The 19,167-nt window shown below is 34.2% G+C and overlaps 1 protein-coding gene across 1 annotated transcript in view; it reads left to right on the top strand.

The window, feature by feature from the left end:
• The window catches only part of Smp_176920 (putative neuronal RhoA GEF protein), a gene marked incomplete at both ends in the record, with an annotated part of 68,303 nt that overhangs the window by 34,883 nt on the left and 14,253 nt on the right, over positions 1-19,167 (top strand). Inside the window, 6 exons of the mRNA XM_018798867.1 lie at positions 2,820-2,854; positions 4,794-4,886; positions 12,425-12,520; positions 13,105-13,206; positions 15,346-15,462; positions 18,139-18,313. Coding sequence (XP_018650713.1) covers positions 2,820-2,854; positions 4,794-4,886; positions 12,425-12,520; positions 13,105-13,206; positions 15,346-15,462; positions 18,139-18,313 — 618 coding nt within the window. The remainder of the gene's footprint in view (positions 1-2,819; positions 2,855-4,793; positions 4,887-12,424; positions 12,521-13,104; positions 13,207-15,345; positions 15,463-18,138; positions 18,314-19,167) is intronic.

Below are 19,167 nucleotides of genomic sequence, written 5' to 3'. Positions count from 1 at the left end.
ATTATTTAAATTTCAATCATTAAGATTATTTCAAATATAATTTTCACACATAAAGTCTTCAGCTTAGATTTTCCATTATTTCTTTATGTTGAACAAAAGTCTGACTTTGAGTCAATTGAAGCTAGACCACCATGGAAAACCTGGAAGCACTGCTTGACGGCCAACTCGTTCTATAGTGGAACTCCTCAGCAGTGCGCATCCACAAATCCGCACTCGCGAGATTCGAACCCAGGACCTACCAGTCTCATGCCAGAGCACTTAAGCGATAGACCACCGAGCCGATACCTGACGGTGTTAATGTCTAACTTCAACCAATTCGTGATGTTTGAGCAACCGTTCACCAATTGTCTTCAGTGAGTTGATATCTCTACAACAGACTTGGAAGAACTCCACTGGTAACTGCTTCCCACTAGAATTCAAGGAAACATCCCTTGAAGTCAGTCACTAGTCTAGCTTCAATTGATTCATGATTTCAACTGTGAAAATACTAAAATCTGCACGAAATCCCTTCTGATCTAAAAGTTTGATTAACATAAATGTAACTGAATATTTCTATTCTCTTACCATCACAGTCTTCGACAGAAATTTATAAGGATAATTGTTACTTCAACTTAACTAACTATTTACTTATTATTATCATTGTAATCTACTTTTTTTATGGTAGCAATGACATTTCCCTAAACTAATCTTCATTATTATATAAAATTATCTAGAAACATCAACAAAGTGGCATCAATCAACAATTTGAATGTTCCTATGCACTTCTTTGTTTGTTTGTTTTTATGAAAATTTAATAATATCATTTCATAACCTTATAGGACAGTAGCTTAAATATTATTATCATTACTTTATTAAATATATTCACAATATAAATATCATTTAAATGATAAATATATGTAAAAATGGTGCTAATGTTTAACTGCGACCGGGTCTGTTGTGAGATAGTAACTCAATGAAGACAATAATGTACGGTGGCGCAATTTCGGGGATTAGTGGAAGTTAGAAATTAACACCGTTGCATGCCGGACAGCTCAGTGGTCTAGAGATTAAGCGCTCGTGCGCGAAAGTGATACGTCTTGGATTCGAATCTGGCGAGGAAAGATCGTGGATGCACATTGCTGAGGAGTCCCATTATAGGATGAAACGGCCGTCCAGTGCTTCCAGGTTTTCTTTGGTGGTCTAGCTTCAATTGACTCATAATTTCAACTATGAAGATTGTTATAAATAAAAAATATATTTGTAATATCTTAATGAGTAGAAAAATTAGATTTTCTAAGGTTTCGTTACTCAGTGTTAGCCACTTCTTCAGAAAATAAATAACCAATGAAAATCATAAAAATTTTTATATGGTTGAAATCATAAGTCAATTGAAGCTAGATAACCATGGAAAACCTGGAAGTACTGGACAGCCGTTTCGTCCTATTGTAGGACTCCTCAGTGAGATTCGAACCACCAGGAGGGATCGTGGATGCGCACTGCTGAGGAGTCCATCCACTGTTTCCAGATTCAGCTTCAAGTAATTCATGAATTCAACTATAATATGTAAAACTGGTCAATACTGTTTATAAACTAACTGTTCACAGCTTGATATTAAATATTACACTCAGTATGATAAATAATATTTAACATTCCAATGGTTTAATTGAAAGTATAACCATAATTACCTTATGTAGAATATCATTTATGTTTTCTTATAATTATCCTATGAAACATTCATCCTAATATTTCTTTAAATTAATTATATCTAGTTACTAGGCTGTTTGATTGATAATGGAATATTTCACAGTATGATTTTATTTATTATCTTACATCATTATTACCATGGTAAAAATTCCAGATTCCTATTTGGAAAAAAGAATTATAGGGTTGATTTTTGTATTATGTACAATTAACTGTTATCTTCAATTTCTTAGAAATTAATTATTTAAATTACAATTACTAATTATATGTAAACCCAGTTTTTTTCCTAACATTGATTTTAACATTGATTACAGTTAGTTTGTTGTGTGTACTACTGATGTTGACAGATATAAGTAGTATGTTTCATCAGTGGAAAGTTAAATACCTAGCAGTAGAAGATTAAGAAGAACAAAGAAAAGAGAATGAGAACAGATAATGATTGGTGTGGAAATGAAGGAACAGTGAAGTCTGAGACGATTGATTGATATTTTGCAAATCAAGAATTTACCGTACGGTTTTCAGATTTAATTAAGATGTTCTGTAATGTTGTGTTGAAATACATTCAATTGTCCTCACTTGTGTTTTCTTTCACTACATGTTGGGTAGCTTCTAATTTCCAAACAGATACTATAAACTTAACTTGTCATATTACAATAATCTTGTATTAAAATGTTAGCAGTGCGTATCCACGATCCTGCCTCGTGGTCCGAGTCTCGCTGAGGAGTCCCGCAATAGGACGAAACGGCTGTCCAGTGCTTCCAGGTTATCCATGGTTATCTAGCTTCAATTGACTCATGACCAACATGGAAAACCTGAAAGCACTAGACGGCCAACTCGACGTATTGTGGGACTCCTTAGCAGTGCGCATCCACAATATCGCTTTGCGAGATTCGAACCAAGAACCTACCAGTCTCGCGCTAGTGCACTTAACTGATAGACCAATGAGCCGAATGCTCAGTGTTGAGGGGTCCCAAGATAAGATGAAGTGCTTCCAGGTTTTCCTTGGTGGTCTAGCTTCAATTCACTTACAATTTCAATTATGAAAATACTGAAATCTCCACAAAACCCCTTCTGATTATAACAATCTACCCAATGCTCAATTTATTCAAAATTTTCTTACTTTTTTTATTTTCTTTTAGAGTTGAAAAGAAGAGGTAATGTTTTCATGAAACTAGTAAGTTTGTAGAAAAAGAAAACTTATTTATATAATTCAAATCTATTTTCATTAATGATTTCATATACTACTGACATCGGTGACATATCAAGTACTTTGATATGTGGATATGAATTTCAATTTATCAAGATAGGGTACCTGTTTGTGAATTTGTAGAACATCTACTTTTGAATGTTCAATAAATGTGCAATATTTAGCATTTTTCTGTTCATTTCGTCACTGAATCTTAGATATTGAAGCATATTTTCACTAGGGGTGTCATTTTAAATTCTAATTTTTACATGATTCATCCTCTGAATTCGGCAAGTTGAGATGCACCACAGAGTTGTGTTCATTAAAGACATGTTGACAACTTTAGGTGATTAAAAATCATGCTCTTATATCCTTCAGTCACCTACCAAATAAACGTGAAACTGTTTAAAAATGCTAGATATTGCACTTATACTGATCAACTAGTAAAGGTAGGTTATCCACACACAAGTTAGTTGACTAATGTCTTGATCCTATGATTCTACGACACTTATTCTCAGTATAACTGTTTAATTAGTACTACAGTGAACAGAACACGACTGGGGAAAGTCTAATGTATGTAGACACAAATTACAGACTACCTCACTAAATTCTGATAACCATGCAGTAAACAGTTAGTTTGCAAAATAACCATCATTTGTCTCAATCTTCACTGTTATTTCTGTAAATACCAATCCATCTTCTGTAATTTCAATGTTTGTGCTGTTTCCTGCCAATTGCGCTTCATATCAGTTCTTTCCTTATTGGTCTTCTGCCAAAATACGTTCTATGTCTAACCATCACGATATACTACTTATGTGGACATAAGTAGACCACACCACAGTACTACATAACGAATGAACATCATTACACATTTCGGAAAACAATACTACCAATGCAAATATATGGATGCCTTATATCATTGACTTCTATATATATTGTGTGATAGTTTTATTTAGTAAATATCAATATCTGACAGTATATATGTAAACCCTAGTAGAGTTTTCGTGATCTGAAATTTACACCTCCTACTTATATACTACTTCATAAGTATTTTTAAATAGATACGTGATTACGATACATTTTGAAGAAACCAAGAAGAAACATTTGTGCTAAGAATTCTTTTTAAATGATACAATAGTAATGTTAAGTACGTGATTGTAAATGTAATGAAAGTAGTCAATTGTTACCTGGATATAACTTTTCTGGATTCATTTACAAAGACAAATATTCCTTACTGACAAAATATCTCTTCGACAATACTAGTTATATAAATACTGGACTATTGAAACTATATGAAGTTATTTTTTCCGTTTCATTATCTTCATACAGATATTTAACATAAAGTGTGAATTGGACGGGAAATCTCTGTTAGATCTTTGTACATGCCACTTAAAATCGTCTAGAGAATCTATCAATAAACTTGATTACATCTATGATAAATATCTGACCATCTATAGATTTCGTTCTTCTGAACGATGAAAGCTAAATGACTAAATCATTCAGTCCACAGAATAAAACTCCGCCTAAATCATTCACTTAAGCTACAAATCTTCACCATCATCCGTACACTGAAACAAACATTAATTATAGTTGTCTTTTACACAAATGTGTTTTCTCAGAAGGGAGTTTGTGGAGATTTTAGTAATTTTATGGTTGAAATAATGAGTCAATTGAAGCTAGACAACCATGGAAATCCTGGAAGCACTGAACGGCCGTTTCGTCCTATAGTGAGACTCCTCAGCAGTGCTCATCCATGACGAAACAGCCGTCCAGTGCTTTCAGGTTTTCCTTGGTGATCTAGCTTCAATTGACACATGATTCCAACTATGAAATTTGTTTCCGTCAAAGAAAATGTTTAAATTCAATAACTTTCAGGTAAAATGTTTCATTCTCTAACAGAAACATATTGTCTTTATATTATTTTCAGATTGAACGGGGTACACGTTCTAAGGATTTAAATGAGGCATTACAATCACTTAAATCATCATATTTTCATGATCAATATCTAGAATCATTTAGAGTAAGTGATCAATTTTCTCTTCTTCAGACTCATTGATGTGTCATGAATGTATTTAGGTGTATACAGCCTGATAAATGAGATACAGAATGGTACATTTTTTTTAAAAAAAACAGCTTTCATTGTCCAACCAGTTATCAGGGAACAACAATTCATATACTATCTTGAGGGGGATTTGTGGAGATTTTAGTAATTTTATATAGTTGAGATCATGAGTCAATTGAAGCAAGACCACCATGGAAAACCTGGAAACACTGGATGGCCAACTCGTCCTATTGTTGGACTCCTCAGTAGTGCGCATCCATGATCTCGCCTCAAGAGACTCAAAGCCAGGACCTACCAGTCTCGCGCCAGTGCACTTAGCCGATAGACCACTGAGCTGTCCGGCATCCGATGATGTCTGACTCACGCTTTCAACTATGGTAATACTAAATATCCACAGAAACCCCTTCTGACAATATATTTATTGACTAATTATCAAAAAAAAAAAGAAAAAACGAAGTAAAATTTCTGTATTTGTAGGTGTATTTGATGAATAAGTTTTCATCTTGTCTTCGGGGGTATAAATCTGTTTCTCTTTTTCTTATTGCCCATCATCTTTTGTTGTCTTTTTCACATCGGATAAAATGGTTTCTTTCTTGTTTTTTCTTCACGTTTGAAGTATCAAGTTTTTTCCTTAGTTTTATCAAAAATCGTTAAATTTGTCCTTGAATAACAGAAAAGTCAAACGAAAAAGATCCAAATGTTTTAACTTTAATTTAGTATAAAGTTCTAAGTGTAAACTTCCAAAATACTTTTACTTTGGAAGAAAACTCGGTGGGACTATAATTTATGGATGACCTTTGTGAGAAACTAAACTGACCTTGAGAGTTTCCACCTAATAACCACGACCAAATGGGAGTAGTAAACCTGTGTGTGGAATCAGGACTAATATTTGCAGTTGGTAGTTAGGGTTAGGAATTAGGTTTCGGGTTTTCATCACAAACTGTTATCAGCTATAATGCCAAAACTGTATATATCCAAATGGATGAGTGAATTTCTCGCTGAAATCCGATACCTGTTATCTTATACGTAATTGGTTCGTCTGTAAATTATAGTCTAATTCATTTAAACATCTTCAGCATAAACTAAATCTATGTCAGCCATAGAAGAGACTATTATGTGCTGAGGACACTGATAATGGTGAAGCGAATAAACCAAAGAATTCACTATGAAATAAGGGTTATCTATGTAGTTCTGTCAAAAGAAATATTTGTCAGGACAGAAAAACAGGGTAAACTGTCAGGCAGTCAGAAAGAATGCACTATATCTTAAACTTGCTTTTAAAAATACAAAGCAGGTAACATCTAAACACATTTAATTGAAAGATTTATTGATGAACCTTTAACGTCCTTAAGTTAAATGTGATCTCAGTACATAAACAACGAATCAAAGATGGGTTAATGATGACGGGCTTCTTCATGTATGTATACAACTACAAAGGATGTACAATAAGCCTTTAAATTTGTCTTGGTCCACCTCTGGATCGCCATATACATAAAATGGACTTTTTTAACCCTTTTATGTTTACTTCTCACCTGTCTTATTCTTAATTTATAGATCCATTTTTCCCGATTTACATGAATTTCCTAGCATACTTACCTTGGCAATACCTCCCTTATTACATAGTATACTATTATGCTGTTATTATTATCTCCATTAAATCGATAAAATTCCCCTACTACGTATTTTATTCACACGATAGACTTTGCTATCATACTAATTGTAAGTTGATATCTTTCAATGAATCACTTTGACCTTATTTAAATGATTTTCCCCACGACCGAGGGTGGGGGAAGTCAGTTCTCCCTCTCGAAACGCTGTCATATGGCCACGCGTTTATAGCCTCTGTCAGGGAAGTCCTATTCATTGCCTTCTCGTGGCAGGGGTGTTCTTTACGAAATTGAGAGGACGAAGAGCGAATGTTAGGCGCTGTAACCGGGTTGGTGGACACGGAGGATCCACCTAAGGGAGTTGGGAAATCCTGATACCAAATCAACGGTGGACATAAGCTTCAGTATCCTGAGGGGACAAATAGCGTATGAATCAATCGTCGGTCAAAGTTTAATATTTTCAGAAAGGGGTTTTGTTGAGATTTTAGTAAATTGAAAGTTGAATTCATGAGTTGATTGAAGCTAGACAACCAGGGAAAACCTGGAAGCACTGGACGGCCAAGTTGTCCTATTATGGAACTCCTCAGCAATGCGCATCCACGATTCCGATCCACGAGATTCGAACCCAGGACGTATCGGTCTCTCATGCAAACATTTAACCTCTAGATCACTAATCCGGCGTTCACACAAGAGGCCGAATGTTCTTGGCTCGATTCCTGAGTACAGGATCGTAGATGCTCACTGCCTGAGAATTCCATACTAAAATGAAACATCCTTCCAGTGTTTCTAGGTTTCCCATGGTTGTCGAGCTTCAATTAACTCATAAATTCAACTCTATTTTTTTTAACTCTCTCTTAAATAGAAAAATATTATAAATAATTTTTCTCCATTCTCATATATTTTCGAAATATTCTCCTAGTAGATATCAATTATAAAAGTACAAATATAACATTCGATATAAAACAACACCCACCCATAAATAAAATTGACCTCATTTCTTTTTTTAATAATATAATGAACAAAACATAGTTATTGTTTTTTTTCTCTCTCTCTCTCTTCTATCACTTATTCTCAACACGATTTCCTTTTTTGAAATATTCTATACTCTTATACTCTTACCACTCTCGCTACCTTGGCCATCGGTATAGCGGAGTTTGTAGCATAATTTCGGTAAACAATTATCTTATTCCTTCCATTTTTTGTATTTTGTATTTTACTTATTCTCTTCATTCGTCTCTTGATTCTTACATAATTACTATATTACTGACCATTCATCAAAATTTTTTAGTTCTTACTTCTCTTTTTTATATATTATGCAACGTAGCAAACGCTTGATTTTCGAATAATAACTTTGATTAGTATTAATCCTTCTCTTCCAATTAATTATGGGGGTGTTTGTGAGTGTGTGTGAGTGGGTGTTTGTGTGCATGTGTATGTGTAGCTGTGTGTGTGTGTGTGTTCAGATCAATTTACAGATGACCTTCCTTTCGACTTTAATTCATTGTAGGTTAATTTAATAATTTCATTTAACAACAAATATTTCTCATCATAAAAAAATTTTTTTTCTTCTTTAAAAAATTTATACCCCCCTAAATATGTAATGAAATTAGATTGGACTTAAAAGGTCCTTATACATTTTGTACTTATAATATCATGTCATGTTAATAATTTTTAAACAAAAAACAATAATAAAGATGGTTAAAATAAGATAGGAACTCATTGAAGACAATTGGTGAACGGTTGGTCAAACATCGTGGATTGGTTGAAGTTAGACATTAACACCATCGCATGCCGACTCAGTGGTCTATCGGTTAAGTGCTCTGGCGTGAGATTGGTAGGTCCTGGGTTCGAGTCTTGCGAGACGAAGTCGTGGATACGCACTGCTGAGGAGTCTGACAATAGGACGAGTTTGCCATCCAGTGTTTCCAGGTTTTCCATGGTGGTCTAGCTTCAATTGACTCACGCTTTCAACTATAATAAATACTAAATCTCCACAAAACCCCCTCTATAATTAAAATAAGATTAATTAGTTAGGTGGAATTAATAACTGATTATTATTATTATTATCATTATCATTAATATTAATATTGATATTATTACTTTTGATATCACAAGACGACCTGAGTTAGAAATTCATTCAAAAACTGGGAGCGTGAGACAGTTGTTTCTACCATGTATAGGACTCTTTGATAATGAACACCCTTGACCATGCTCGGCTTCAACCAGTGAACACTAAAACTGTAGACTGTTAAGCAGATATCCGTTAGTGTACATATCTATCTTCAACAAATTTACGACGGTCCTGGGTTCCACCCACAGTCATGTCATAACTGCGTACAGTCGGGAAGTCCGATACTGAGATGAAACAGATGTCCAATATCTCTTCGTTTCTAATGATTGTGTTAAATGAGCCGGTTCTTAATATCAATAGCATTAAATAATCTCGACAAACATTTGTACTGATAACTTATTATTATTACATATCGAATAAATTTACTGAGACAACTTCTTACTAATTTTATAGATGTTTTCAAGATCAACTCAAGGGTTTTCATAACTAGATATAAATGTGTGAAACTGAAATGTTTTGCCACTTAGGATGATCTTTATTTAGTTGTTGAGAATTTTTTAAATAGCTAAGTCATCATCAGTATAGGATTTTGGAGATTGTTGAGTTTTGATTGAGATCATAAATCGATCAACCTTAGAGTACCATTAAAAACCTGGGAGCCACGAACATAGGAGCTAGTCCGTGTCGGGTGTGATACAATTATTCACCTAAGACAAAAGGACATGGTCGCGCAATATCGTGGATTGGTTGAAGAGAAGTGGTTAATTGAAGTTAAACATGAATACCGTTGAATGCCAGCTCAGTGGTCTAAAGGTAAGTTGTCCGCGCGCTAGACCGAAGGTCCTGAGACTGAATCCCACGAGTGAGATCATGGATAAACACTGCCGATAAGACCCATACTAGGACGAGTTGGCTTTCCAGTGCTTCCAGGTTTCCCATGGTGGCCTTGCTTCAATTGACTCATGAATTCAAATATGAAATAAATATAATTCAATAATAAGCATGTATGTTGTTGATTGACTGTTAAACTCATTAATTTGAAAGGTTTACAAATTCTGAACGATTTTTACTGAAATCCTTTCAATTACTAACTGTTTAACTTTGAAACAAACGTCCGAATCTTTCCAAAAAGCGATACAATCGTACTATGGTTACAAACTTGGGCAAGTGTTAAAAGGCCTTAAACCTTCTGTATAATTGAACTAAAAAAAAAAGTATAAAAATGGAAGGTAGTTAAAAATTACGTACACCTTATACATGATTGGTAAATTTATGAAAGTATTGTATTGGAACTTATACATGTGGCTTCAAATCAATATCAACCTTTGTAAATCTTTATTGGGACGTGGATAGCTTTACAGTGATGTCCATACTATCTCAACATGTTTTTCACCTCATGTATTAGATAGTCGATACACTAACACTGATTAACAACGAATTGACCATCATATCCATAACTTTAAACGCTTCCTACGTAAACTATTTAGTTGTCAGTATATAAGTTCGTATCCGGTGAAAGATATTTCATGATAACACAAATGAAGTTTGGAAGTATCATATTCTAGTTAGTTTATGATAACATAAATGGACTATTTTTATGATTAAATACAACAATTAATAGATAAATACGAATAATTTAAAACTGATTGACAATTGAGTTGAGTATGTCAAGTCCTTCTTGGTGCTAGTTGAATTTCATCGATCAAATTACATTCTGGCCACTAGTCTGTGACACTCGACATCGAGAGCTTTATATTTAGATGTAGAATGCTGGTTGGAGGTGGTCGACAGAAATTCTAGGTTTCTTGATATTTGGTACTCATCGACAGGATATGTCTGTAATCTCTAAGGGATTGATGCTCTTCGACGGACTCGATGTTGCATCATCCCAATTAGCAGTTTGAGACTTTATGTAGGGATGACAGGTATATACCATTAATTGATCAATGAGTTGCGCGAAATGTCATGTAATGCAATACTAATAAAGTAGCTATAATGTTTAAAGATTTTCTTAATGAAACACTTTGTTCAGTGGTTAAATACCAACAACATTTGCATACCGACAAACTGAAGAAAACTGCAATACGATATTAGAGACAATTTTTTAGTCCCTTTATTCCACTGAATACGGTGTTACAAAAAAAACATAGAATGGAAGACAATGATTCCACTTACTTAGTTGAATCCAATATACATTTACATGATCTATACTGCTAAATTCAGTGTACATATAATCACTTCAGTATTTGAATTCAAATTAAATGGATATCACTTACCTCCCTAAGAAGGGATAGGGCACTTGATCTTCTCTAAACTTTCTTAATCTAACAATCTAATCCATCAATATGAACTCATGTTTCTAAGCATTATACCTAATCTATTCAATTCATTCATCATTAATCTGTCATAGCTCTCAGAAGTGACTATGAATATGTAACAATGTAAACAAAGTTTTATACTCAAATACAAATCTAAGCAAATATTACCATGTAGACATTATGAAAAGTCATTGAAATAGAAAAAAAGTATCTTCCCTTCTATTTATTCTAAATATTTACTTAAGAGTGTATATGTTTTTTTGTCTTTAATACTCATTATTATTTTATTCAGGATTCACATTGGTCTCAATTAGATAAAAGTGGTAATTCAGAAAATAGTATGACAGATCGTGAAGTACGTCGTTGTGAAGCAGTTTGGGAATTATTCAAAAGTGAACTAACATTTTTTACTGATCATCTTATGGTGCTTAAAAATGTAAATGGGTATTCATATTTTATATTAATTATATATATTCAGATGTAAATAGTCATTTTATCATTATCTAAGTTGATGACATTTAAGGCCTTATTAAACGGTATCATTTACTGCTAAGGACTATATTAAATCCAGGAGTTCTAGTGAGAAGCAGTGACCAGTGGAGTTCAAACCACGTCTGTTGTGAGATAGGAACTCACTGATGACACTGGTGAATGGTTGCTCAATTTCGTGGATCTGTTGAAGTTAGACATAAACACCATCTGATCCCGGCTCAGTGGTCTATCGGTTAAGTGCTCTAGCGCGAGACTAGTAGGTCCTGGGTTCGAGTCTTGTGAGGCGAGATCGTGGATGCTCACTGCCGAGGAGTTCCACAGTAGGACGAGTTGGTCGTCTAGTGCTTCCAGGTGGATGGTGGATGATGGCTAACAATGGAATTTACGATACATGTTTCGTCCTATTTGAGACTAGTCAGATGGATGTACCTGCATAACAGAATTGATGTTCACTCTGCGATTCGAATCAACTACCATTCGCTTCAATTGCCATCTCGTTTTCCACTGATCTACCGAGTCCAGGTCTGTGATGCAGGTAGATCTAACTGACAAGTCCTAACTAAGACGAAACGTTCGTCATTGATTCCACTGTCAGCTATCATCCATCTCTGCTCATAAGGCATTGAGCTAATCAACAGGCATCCAGACATATTTGACGTATGTAGGTGAATCGGCAACTGTTTTGAATAAATTAACTTCAACTTTTACTTACTGAATTCATCATTAAAATATATGTATGTTGTTCATTATTTAAACGTCACAAACACATCCAAGATATGTGGTTATATTAATTGTAATACGCTTACGAAAATACTCTTTTTCGTAGTAAACGTGGCTTATTCTGTTCCTAACTCATATGCAACATTACAGAAAGCTCTTTAGAAGCAATTAATTAAAGTAATTCAACCAAATGTCGTTCTTCACCAAACCAGGAAGGATTTCATAATGCTATCAAGTAGTTTTATGTACGCTCATATAAATAACTGTGCGTATGTTTTGTAATTTCAGTGCTTTATGGAACCATTGAAAAAGCTTCAAGTGGATGGATATCTTATGTTTGTTGAACCAATGCATTTATTTGGAAATTTGGATGATTTGTGTTATGTAAGTTTGTTTTTTGTTTATATTAATTTTCTAAATATTATAATAGAAATATCTAAGTTTATGTAAAGTGACTTTTTATAGATAATCATGTGAATTTTTACAGATTGTATCTATGACTATGGTGTAATATTACGCGCTAATTAACTCTAACTAAGATGGTGGTTGGAGGTAGACAACAGGAAACCCAGAACCTAGGTTTCGTGCTACTTGACCCTCGTCAACAAGGTGTACCTGTGATCCTGACGGATTCGATCCCGTGTCACCAAGCTTCTCAGTCGGAGACGTTACCACAGGGCTATCCGGGCCTCGACTGACCTCCTGTAAGACTGAGATGTTTTCTACAATTGATTGATCACTGGTTGGTGATCAGTGTCATGTGTGTCAGGTCTTTGTTCTATAGGATTCGATCTGCACTCAGAAGGACCTGACATACATGACATCGATCACCAACCAGTGATCAATCAATTTTAAACGTGACTAATCAGGTTCTCGTTGTTCTATTGAAATTTATAAAAGGGACTAGTTGTTTTGAATGAATAAAATGTATATTAATTTAATATTCCCCTTATTCGTTTACTTTATAGGTTAGTCATACATTTTGTCGCGAACTTATAAGTAATTTAAGTCAAGAATCAGTATCAAATGAATTTGGTAGTACTGATGTTTTACTTCGTCCACTGAAAAGGGTAAGTTTACGAGTGAAGTTTTTAAAAAATAAATATATACATTTCTATGTAAGTTTTTTCGGGTATGTGTTATATCTTGTTGCCCACCAATTAGAATACAGTGAATTATCCCATCTCCGTCGCCAATTAGAGAGCAGTGATTTATCGATCGGACCAATGACACATGAAACCTGTACGAGCGGTCTAGAGCACTTGTCGGTCTTGCTGTCTGATTAACCAGCAAGTTAAATCCAAAACAGCCTCTGTGATATGAATCATTATTCTCAAACATACTGGGTTTACATACCAATCAAACTGACCACATCGTTTCAATAAAATAGAAAATAACATTTGTACAAGATTCAGCCTAATGTGGCTGTGAATGGGGGGAACAGTAATTAATAGACTGGGGACAACTCAGGAATGGTAAATCGTACAGTAATAGTCTATGGGTCGAAATAAAGCATATAATAAAATGAACATGAATATGAATAGTTTAGTCACTTAACAATTATACGATAGGAAATATACATATCCTATTGGTCCATAAATTGTTCTCGAAAGTTACCATTCTGAATTGTCCTAGGGATATAACAGTATGAAGGAAGAAAAACAGTGAAAAATATTGAATTTCTGGTAAAGTGATGATTACATTTGTTATGATTCGAGTTGAATTTGATTTCAATGAAATACTATTAATTGGATGAGTTTTCAGAATACTAATGTTGCTTCGGTGTAAACATTGAACACTTTGGATATATGAGTTTTATTACTAGTATTTCTAAAGAATTACTAAAGGAAATACGTTTTTGTAACAGAGTACTTGACTTTACCCAGTCTTTAGTATGATTTATCTACTTAGTTGTTGTAAGTAGACACACGAACTGAAATATATATCAGCTGCGATAGTTTGAGTAAGGATTAGTCGGGCTCACTAGTGTAGACCATCAACGTTGATCATCTATGTCGAATGATTGGAGGTCTACTCGAGTTGGACGGGAACGGTGTAACGAACTAGCTAACTTCGAAGTCACACCTCGCGATCAGCACCTTACGTGGATTGCCCCATCGACGCATCAAGGGACCATGGATGCTCTGAAGACTTTACAACACAAAGGACGTTATTGCAGGAATATATTAGTTGAAGTAGATACAAGCGATAAAAGAACCACTGCCGCATGAGGCAGTCCATAGCATATGATTAATTGATGCGCGTTGATTGTCCTTGACCTTGACGGAGATCGATGATCTGTTCGATATTTAGTGACCCAACTGCCGGATGATTTGAGTAGGGTTCAGTGACATTTAACTGGCCCTACAATAACATCAAACCGACTGAACAGGTTTATAGTTATATGGACCCAGTAGGTCAGTGGATATCACGTACAGCCTTCAAATTTTAGTCGTAACATTAACGTTGTGATGCAGTTACATCCACGCGGTCATTCTCAAACAAAACAAAACGCTTCTTATAGATTCCACCGCTAACAACAATTTAAGTGGTTTATTATTTTTGTCAGCTTGTTTACTTAAGCTGTCTGCCTTATTAGTCACTTAAAAAGATATTACTTCTTATAACCAGATGTTGAGGAGCCAGTTTTTGTTAGCGTTGGCCGTGATATTTAGAGACTGCTATGGGTAAAATTAGTAATGATACTCAAGTAACCCTTTTTAGAAATCAGTTGTGCTGATACTAATTATTTTAAACAGGAATTTTGAGAGGAACGATAGTAAACAAAAAGAATCAAAAATATGACCAAAAAAATAACGTAATAATTCATTGTCATTTCGAAAACACTTTAATCACAATCAGGCAATCAAAAGCCTTCATTATTAAAAATCACTTTAGCAATCAAATAATTTTCACAGTCGCGAGAGACGGATAGGTCCTGGCTTCAAATCTCGCGAGGCGGGATAGTGGATGCACACTGCCGAGGAGTCCAACAGTGGGACGAAACGGTCGTCCAGTGCTTCCAGGTTTTTCATGGTGGTCTAGCTTCAATTGACTCATGATTTCAACTATTGAGATCATTTATTTGTTCAAAATCTTATACTTAACAATTCACCAACTAAAAATAACGAAAATTATTTGCTCATAACTTGTTTACATCCTCTCTTCTTTTTGTTCTCTGTTATTTGATTCTCTTTTATTCACTTAAGTGGTCTGAACATTCAAAGGATGGAGAAATTTACCATAATTATTGTTTAAATTATGATTCAGCATTGAATTATTTAGATAGCCTAAGAAAACTTGAACATTTCAATGAATTTGAAAAGGTTAGTCTTTTCTCTTCGTTTTTCTTTCACTATACCCGTTTGTTTTAATATATTCATATTTAACTTAATGATTGATTTAATTATTGTGATTAGAGTAGACTAAAGTTAAGTGATTAGTATTTAGTTAAGTAGTATATAATGAAGCACTGGAAAACAGATATATTGTAGCGAACAAGAACACAAGTGGGGGACAATCGAATGTATTTAAGCACAAACACTAAATTTTGATAATCATACAGTGAAAAGTTAATTTGCAAAATAACAACCAATTGTCTCAATCTTCACTGTTCCTTCTTCAAATATCAGTCCATCTTCTCCGATTTCATTGTTCATGCATTTTCGTCCCGATTGCGCTTCATTTCTGTTCTTTCCTTATCGGTCTTCTGCCAAAATACATTCTATGTCTGACCATCACCATATACTACTTAAGCGGGTATAAGTAGACCACACCACAATATGTTCCAGTTCAATACTTATTAATAGTTAACAATTTTAAATCTAACTTAAGAATAGGATAGTAATTATAAATTATTCTTCATTAGTAAACTGAGTTTTTTATGCTTATTATGTACAAAATCTGGAGAATCCTAGTGGGCGACCTATGCTCCTGCACGAGAAGTAAAAGGCATAAATATGTATGTACAAAAAAACTTTCGTGAAAGATTTCATGTTTACCCTTTAATGTGTATATGTTAGGTCTAAAGTATTTTTAAAAAATAATTCATTCAATCCACTTAAGATATTTCATGGCTTTTCACTGTCATTTCTTGTCAATCATTTTTGGTGCATTTGAGGATCGTTTGAGTCATTCATAAGTATAGACTTTCACTAGTTATCTTTCCGGCCGAGGGTAGGAAGAATCAGCTCTCCCTCTCCAAGCGCTCTCACATGGCCACGCATATTGAGCCACTGACAGGGATGTTCTGCTCACTGCATTCTCGCGGTGGGGAGTGTTCTCAACCATATTGAGAGGCTGAAAAGCGAATGCCCGGTGCTTTAACAGACTAGGTGGATCCTCCGTATCCACCTAGTGCAGTTGGAAAACTCTGATTCTAAACCAATGATGCACATGGGCTCCAGTATCCTGAGGGAGCAAATGGCATAATAACCTGTTATTAATCACTGGACACAAAAATTCTGTTGTTAAAATATGATCGAAGTACTAAGTCTGATTAATTTCAATGTTACACGCTGAATATGTTTTAGTCTCTTAATAAATCATCAGTTTTCTCTTTCATTTCACAGAGGTGCATTATTTAGAAATATTAAAATACCATTTAAGATCTACTGTATTAATTTAATATTGTTCAAAAATACTACTTAATTTGTCGTTAGTTTTGATTTATTACTGTACTGGAGAAACAAGTCTTTCATCAATATATTGTTCATGATTATCATAATCAAACATTGGATTGACATTGTCAAATAAATTTAGATTAAAAAAAGAGATTGATGGTAGTTAACAGTGGAATCCAAAATGAACGTTTCATCTTAGGACTCATCATTTAGATCTACCTGCATTACAGAGTTGTAATTGTTCGATAAGTATACAGCGAGATAGCATTTGAAGCAAATGGTAGTTGATTAAAGGTGGCAGAGTGAACATCAATTCTGGTATGTAGGTACATCCATCTGACTTGTCTCAATTAGGACGAAATGTGTGTCATGAATTCCACTGTTGGCCATCATCCATCTCTGTCTATAATGCTTAATATATGAGATAATATCGAGGGAATGCGTACATGATGCACATATGTCTATGAGGGACTGATCGATAGTAGTCTTAAACATCAATATGAAGATTCAAACAACCTATACAAAATTAATTAAATGCATAATATTTTATCCAATTTGAGTTTTGTATAGTAGCAATATGCGATACATTTGAAAAAAGAGCATTTCACCTACTATGTAAACTGCACTAACGAATAATAACACATCACAGAAACGATTTTTGAAATTTTAGAAACTTAAATAAAAGATGCAAGATACTAAAGATTTTCAAGAACATTCATCTATCCATCTACTGTAACTGTAGAATAACTGCTCATATCACATTTCATATCCGTTAAAACTAATCTACTTTTCATTCATCCTGGATTCATCTGCGATTCCATTGCTAGCCACTAACCATCTTTGTTTATAAGCTATATTTTCTTCATTCAAAACATTCTATAATCTAGCTTTATGGTTATTACATTTGAAATGATGACATTATATAAAGAGAAACCAACCCAAGTTTCATAATCAAATTACTTAGTTCATAAATATACAACATCCGTCAGGACACTTCAAGTTCATATCTAATTCATAACTAATTAGAAGTTCTTTGACAAGAATCTTATTGCTTTATGTATTTGTTAATTTTTCTTCTGCTGAGGAGTCCCACAATAGGACGAATCAACCGTCCAGTGCTTCCAGGTTTTCCATGGTGGTCTAGCTTCAATTGACTCATGATTTCAACCATATAAAAACTAAGTGTCAGTTATTTCATTACACGAAAAGTACTTAAATTCCAATCAATAGTTGTTTCTAGTATCATCATTGCTTAATACAACACCATATCTTTACCGTAAAGAATAGTTGAATAAACCATTTGAACATGTATAATGTTGTTTGAAAACTTTAATTATCTCTGTTAGGCATTTTGTTTTTTCAATTTATTGTTAATTCTAGTGGTGTGAACAAGATACTCGTTGTCGACGATTACAATTAACAGACTTATTAGTAGCACCAATGCAACATTATATGAAAATACCATTACTATTAAGTAGTATTCGACGTTATACAGCATGTAGTGCTGAACAAGAAATGTTAACAGCATGTTTAACTAAAGTGGAAAACTCTTTAAGTAAGTATATTCTATAAAATAATATATATATATATATAAGCACGCGAGACCGAAGGTCCTGGGATCGATTCCTTAGTGCTGGATTGTGGTACGCATTTTTTTTACAATTATATCACTTCATTTAATTCTGTACACTTTGCAAGGAATATGGAACTATCAGTATGGGGTTGTGGAGGTTGTTGTGTTTTTGATTGACATCATGAACCGATTGTTGTTAGACCACCATTGAAAATCTGGAAACCTTTGACGGCCAACTCCCCCTATTGTGGGACTCCTCAGAAGTGCTCATTCACGAGTCCGTTCGAGGGATTCGAACTTAAGGCTTCCAGTCTCGCGTGCGAACTCTTAACCTCTAGACTACAGAGCTATCCAACCGTGTTAATATCTGACCTCGACAAATCCACGAAATTTCATGACCACCTTCCATTGTACTGAGGTAGTTACCTGTCTTTACCATGGTGATCTAACATCAATCCGTTCATGATCTCTACCAAAAACATAAAATGTAACTGTAAAACCAAATGAGTTCATTTCATTTTACAAATTTCATTCATGTTTAAATTTAATGTAGAAACCTGTGACTGGAAGAACTTAAATACAGAACCTATAATAATTCAAGGCATCACTGATAGTTACATTACTTCTATGATATACTGCTTGTATTACCAAGGATAAAATAATGGAAGATAATCTTGAACTCTAAGATTTATACTATGTTTATCATAACTCAAGTTTGAATCGAGCAAAGATGGAAAGTTAAACAAATCATCATTCAACTGAATATTTTTCCCCCAAATAACCTAACTAATCAAAAAATAGTTCATCGATGATTTAAAAACATACCATATCTCTAA

Source organism: Schistosoma mansoni, chromosome 3 (genome assembly GCF_000237925.1).
Source record: "Schistosoma mansoni strain Puerto Rico chromosome 3, complete genome".
Taxonomy (NCBI): domain Eukaryota; kingdom Metazoa; phylum Platyhelminthes; class Trematoda; order Strigeidida; family Schistosomatidae; genus Schistosoma; species Schistosoma mansoni.
The sequence above is the reverse complement of the archived record's forward strand: the minus strand, read 5'-3'. Positions and strand labels throughout refer to the sequence as shown.